Raw genomic sequence first — 5,049 nt, 5'->3', positions numbered from 1 at the left:
GATGTCAAAAAACACTTGTGTCTCATAGAAAAATTGTTATAATCAACATAACAAGCTATATCAAATTGTTTACCTGAAGAACGTGATTGAGAGACGGGAGCAGTAGTTGTTGATGGAGTGGGGTCTATAGCCTGTCGAACAACCGTATTAGTCACATAACCACGGAGCTTCGAGGATGGGATTTTTGTACGATGACCACGACCTAAAACCTAAACATTACTAGGAGTATTACCCCTTGCCACGTCACTATGAGAACTCGTACTCCTCCTTAACTCAAGAGAGGCAGTAGCAACACCATCACCTATTGAATCATTATCAGGCACATGCAAATTGTTAACATCACCATGCAAAGAATCACTATTACCATGCAAATTATTAACCTCCACAGTAGCATGCATATCTTGCAAAGAGGCCACATCAGAAGCACTAACAATCTCATGAACAGGTGTAGGCACATGCAAATCATTATCAAAGTCTTCATCATCCCATAATCTAACTTGATTAAAATAATTTTCCCATTGTACTTTCTCCGACTCATCAAAAATATCAATAAAAGGAAAAGTATCTTCAACAAATTGCACATCTCGGCTTATTAAAAACTCATTAGTCTCTAAATCATAAAACCTCCATCCTTTTTTCCCATATGGATAACCAACAAAAATACACCGTCTGAGACTTTGAGTCAAATTTATCCTTAGCACGCGAATTATTCACAACATAACTCAAACAACCAAATACACGCACTTCATCATAAGAAGGAGGTTTACCAAACAAGCATTCATGAGGGGATTTTCCTTGTAAAATAGGAGTCGGAGTCAAATTGATAAGATGAACCGCAGCTAAAACACATTCCCCCCAAAAATACTTAGGTAATTTAGCTTGAAAACGTAAAGCCCGGGCAACATTTAAGATGTGCTTATGTTTTCTCTCTACACGACCATTTTGTTGTGCGGTATCAACACACGATGTTTGATGCAATATTCCTTTTTTTATCGAAAAAGGACCTTAAACTCAAGAACTCTTGCCCATTATCACTTCTCAAAATTTTAATCTTTTTATTAAATTGAGTTTTAATCAAAGAATAAAAATTACGAACCAAATTTCCCACTTCATGTTTCCCAATCATCAAATATACCCATGTTGCACGAGAATAATCATCCACAATAGTAAGAAAATATCTAGCATTACAACTAGACGATACTCTATTTGGACCCCAAATATCACAATGTATCAAATCAAACAAACCAGATGCTTTATTCATACTCAAAGGAAAAGAGTTTCGGGGTTGTTTACCATAAAACAAATATGACAATCAAACACACCACACTTTTTATTCATACTACTACTAGCTACTCCAAGTAAAGAAGAAACTACTTTCATCGAAGGATGACCTAAACGCCTATGCCATAACATACTTGCATCTGGAACCACCATAGAATTGACTTGAAAACTACGAGCACGGACCGGCCGGAAGAGATAGACCCCATTATACTGCACCCCCGCTCCAATCAGGTTCTCCAAAGTGCGGTCCTGAATAGTACATAGCTTGTTAGTGAAAAGAACAATATATTTTTGCTTTTCTAATAATTGAGACACTGACAATAAATTACAATTTAATTCGGGAACAAATAAAACATCGTCTAATATTAAACCATCACTCAATTTTATTTTCCCTTCTTTAGTGGCCGTAGTACTTTTCCCATTAGGCAAACCAACGGGAGATAAAATATCACGCAAATTATAAAACAAATTTAAGTCACCCGACATGTGATTTGATGCTCCGGTATCATTTATCCACTCATTTGAATTATACATACCGTGAGAATTATTGTCAGTTGAAGGTGGGGCTTTAGCATCCTTAATAGCACTCATAAATTGAGCCCACTGTTCATTAGTCAAAGTTGGAGCACTTGTACGGTCAGCATCATTTATATCATCACCATTATTTTTCTTTGAGCTACTACTCATACTGCCAGCAAACCCACGACCACTAGAACCTTGCGCACGACCACCACAGCCACCTCTACTTGACCCACGACCACCACGCTGACCACCACGCCCACCAGAATTAAAAGATTCGGGCCAGCCATGTAGATCGAAACACTTCTCCTTCACATGACCCTTTTTGCCACAATGATCACATACACGAGATTCACCACTACTCGACCAAGTAGTCCGACCTTGAGCCGTACTAGACGCAGCAAACCCAACAGCACCATCTGGACGATTATCATGAGCATCCGAGACGGTTTGCTTGCGTTCATCCGACACAACCTTTGCATACGCCACATTGAGAGAAGGAATAGGGTCCATCATGAGGAGAGTAGACACCACACTGCCAAATTTCTTTGGCTCCAAACCAATACAAAATTGATGGAGTAATTCACTCTCAACAATTTTAGCATATTCAGGAGCAGCTGTACACGTACACTTGGGAATTTTGACATAACTATCCAATTCATCTTGTAATTTTCGTAACTCACCAAAATACACCGCCACCGGCCTACCACGTTGCTTGCAATCTACAATTTGAGCCTTTAACTCTAGAATACGAGGGCTATTGCCAAGGGAATATCTATCACGTAGATCATCCCACAAAGACTTGACATGGTCTGGAAATCGAACAGTTGATCGCACAGAAACATCCAATGTATTAACAATTCAAGCAACAAGCATTGAATTAACAATGCCCCATTGATCAAAATCAGGAGACTTAGCATCCGGCACCGTAATAGTACTATCAATAAAACCGAGTTTGTTCTTCGCACGGAGGTTATTGCGTAAAGAACGAGACCACTCCTCATAGTTGTCTCCTTTCAACATAATAGGGCTTATCACAGCCCCTGTACCTTCAGTCGGATGGAGATAGTAGGCTGAAAATGGTTCGTATCGAGGGCCCATAGGAGGCGGAACATCTTCACCACCAGGCATCACAACTCAAAAAGAGCAACAAAGAGCACACAAAGCGGAAGCACAAACCAGGAACACACGGAAACAATTTGGAAAAGAAGAACAAAGCTAGGTTTTGTGTTTGGAAAAGGAACGGAAAAAAAATCTCTAATTTAGAGGGCTCTTGATACCATGTTAAACTTTAATAAACAAATTAGGAGAAAACGGCTTAATGAGACTTTACCATTAAACACGAATATATATAGGCTTACAACATTAACCTAACTTACCAAAAAACTCCTAGCAAGATATATACAAATATATTCACAAAATATATCCAACTTAACATAAATATATCCTAACACCGAAACCCTCTACGAAACCCAACAACCCCAGATATAGAATCGAAACCCACGAACTCAACCACCGAAATCCACGAACTTAGATTAGTGGTCGCGGTGGGGTCTGTCAAAGAATGTTGCGGCAATCTGGGGTCTAGTTGCGGTGGGGCAGAGAGCACCCATTTATGGTAATTATTGCAGATAATCGTAGGCGGAGTGAGTAGATTACTTGATATAAAATTAACTCAAAATCGATTTTTGCCCAATTTAGCCTAAAATTTCATTTCTTTCATCCACTCTGGATTTAAATGTCAAAAGTTCGAATCCAAAATTAACATGAACAATTTATTCCACATTCAAAGATTAATAAAAGTTTGCAACCACTTGACTACTTGAGTAAAACAAAATTGTAACCAGCAACAATCAAACTAAATATTAAAAAAAAAAAGACTAATTAATGTTGAGTATTACCAGAAGATGGTCTTAATTGGTTCGTCCCTTTGATCTTAATTTAACCAATTAGAAGGGATTTTATCCTCATTCTTTGGGTTAGCAAACGGGATCGTTGACCAACCTTTACCCGTGATGAGAGGAAAAGTCATCATTGTCAAAGATAATGTACTGTATAGACAAACTAGTATATTAGAAAAATATACCAGTATTTTTAAAAAATAAACTTTTCTATAGATTACTTGATACTTCGTATAAAATTAACTCAAAGTTGATTTTTGCCCAATTTATCTTGAAATTTCATTACATCATCCACTCTAGATTCAATTACCAATAGTTGAAATCCGAATAACGTACATGATCAAATTATTCCACATTCAAAGATTAATTAAAGTTTGCAAACACTTGAGTAAAACAAAATTTTAACTAACAACAATCAAACTAAAAAACAAAGGACTAATTAGTGTTGAACATAAACATCATATTCAACAACACTAGCACCACTTTTATCCAACATTGTAATAGTTTTAGCTTGTGCATACCCTGTTGCAAACCTAAACACACCACTTCCACCAACAACACCCATTTCTCGTACTTTATTCATCACTTGATTTCTTCCTAACACACTTAGAGTACTTCCATTAAATTCACCCTCTATAAACACCAAGTTCATTACCATCAATAGCCCCGGTTGCTTTTGGTCCGCAAACCCGTACATTCCTTGCGCGTACCCCACGATTTTCGAGTCTTTTTCGGGCCCTTCGGTCAAAGGATCATCGATCATAACAAGCGCGCCAAAACCACTTGAGGTTTTGTCCGTGTTAGGGGCTTGGGCTATACGTTGCGCGGTCAGGTTAGGCCCTTGGACGTAGTCGTGGAAGTAAAAGTGTAGATGCGTTAAGTTTTGTTGTTCTTTAAGACCCATTTCTTCTTTTGTTATGGATTTTGAGAATGTATAATTTTGTGGTATGAAGAAACTCAAGACTAGTAGGAAAGAAAAGAAGGAAATGGTGGGAATAGACATATTTTGGACAACAAATGATGCTTAATTTTGGTTAGTACATAGGAAGTAAGTTGTAATAATGTTGCATTTGGTTTATTATATAGAATAATTGAACACTCGAGGAGTTGTTGAACTTCCAGCTACTTGGCAAAAGATACAAGAAAAGTGGTCCATTAATTGGTGCTGCTCCACTAGTTTCAAAATTCTTTGGTGGTCCATCAACTGGGGACTGGGGTTAAGGCTAAAGGGTGTGTATTTTCTTATTTATTTTTTTTATGAACATGGAAAACTAATTTTTAGATACGGACTATTGAATTGAAATACAAATTGATGCTACTTAAACAATGCAAAAATAGGATTGGATTA

General features: G+C 37.5%; 2 protein-coding genes across 2 annotated transcripts; both read right to left on the bottom strand.

The window, feature by feature from the left end:
- Positions 1 to 1,249: 1,249 nt before the first annotated feature.
- LOC110689197 lies at positions 1,250 to 3,795 on the bottom strand. Its single transcript, XM_021865923.1, has 2 exons — positions 1,818 to 3,795; positions 1,250 to 1,530 (listed from the first exon to the last, which is right to left on the bottom strand). Exons 1-2 carry the CDS (start codon positions 2,314 to 2,316, stop codon positions 1,487 to 1,489), a joined length of 543 nt encoding a protein of 180 aa, XP_021721615.1. The 5' UTR covers positions 2,317 to 3,795; the 3' UTR covers positions 1,250 to 1,486.
- A 138-nt stretch (positions 3,796 to 3,933) lies between these two features.
- LOC110689196 (dirigent protein 21-like) lies at positions 3,934 to 4,782 on the bottom strand. The gene has a single exon (XM_021865922.1). The coding sequence runs from the start codon at positions 4,702 to 4,704 to the stop codon at positions 4,141 to 4,143; it is 564 nt and encodes a 187-aa protein (XP_021721614.1). The 5' UTR covers positions 4,705 to 4,782; the 3' UTR covers positions 3,934 to 4,140.
- Between the last annotated feature and the right edge of the window lie 267 nt (positions 4,783 to 5,049).

This window comes from Chenopodium quinoa, unplaced genomic scaffold (genome assembly GCF_001683475.1).
Source record: "Chenopodium quinoa cultivar QQ74 unplaced genomic scaffold, ASM168347v1, whole genome shotgun sequence".
Classification (NCBI taxonomy): domain Eukaryota; kingdom Viridiplantae; phylum Streptophyta; class Magnoliopsida; order Caryophyllales; family Amaranthaceae; genus Chenopodium; species Chenopodium quinoa.
This window is presented reverse-complemented; position numbering and strand designations above follow the sequence as displayed.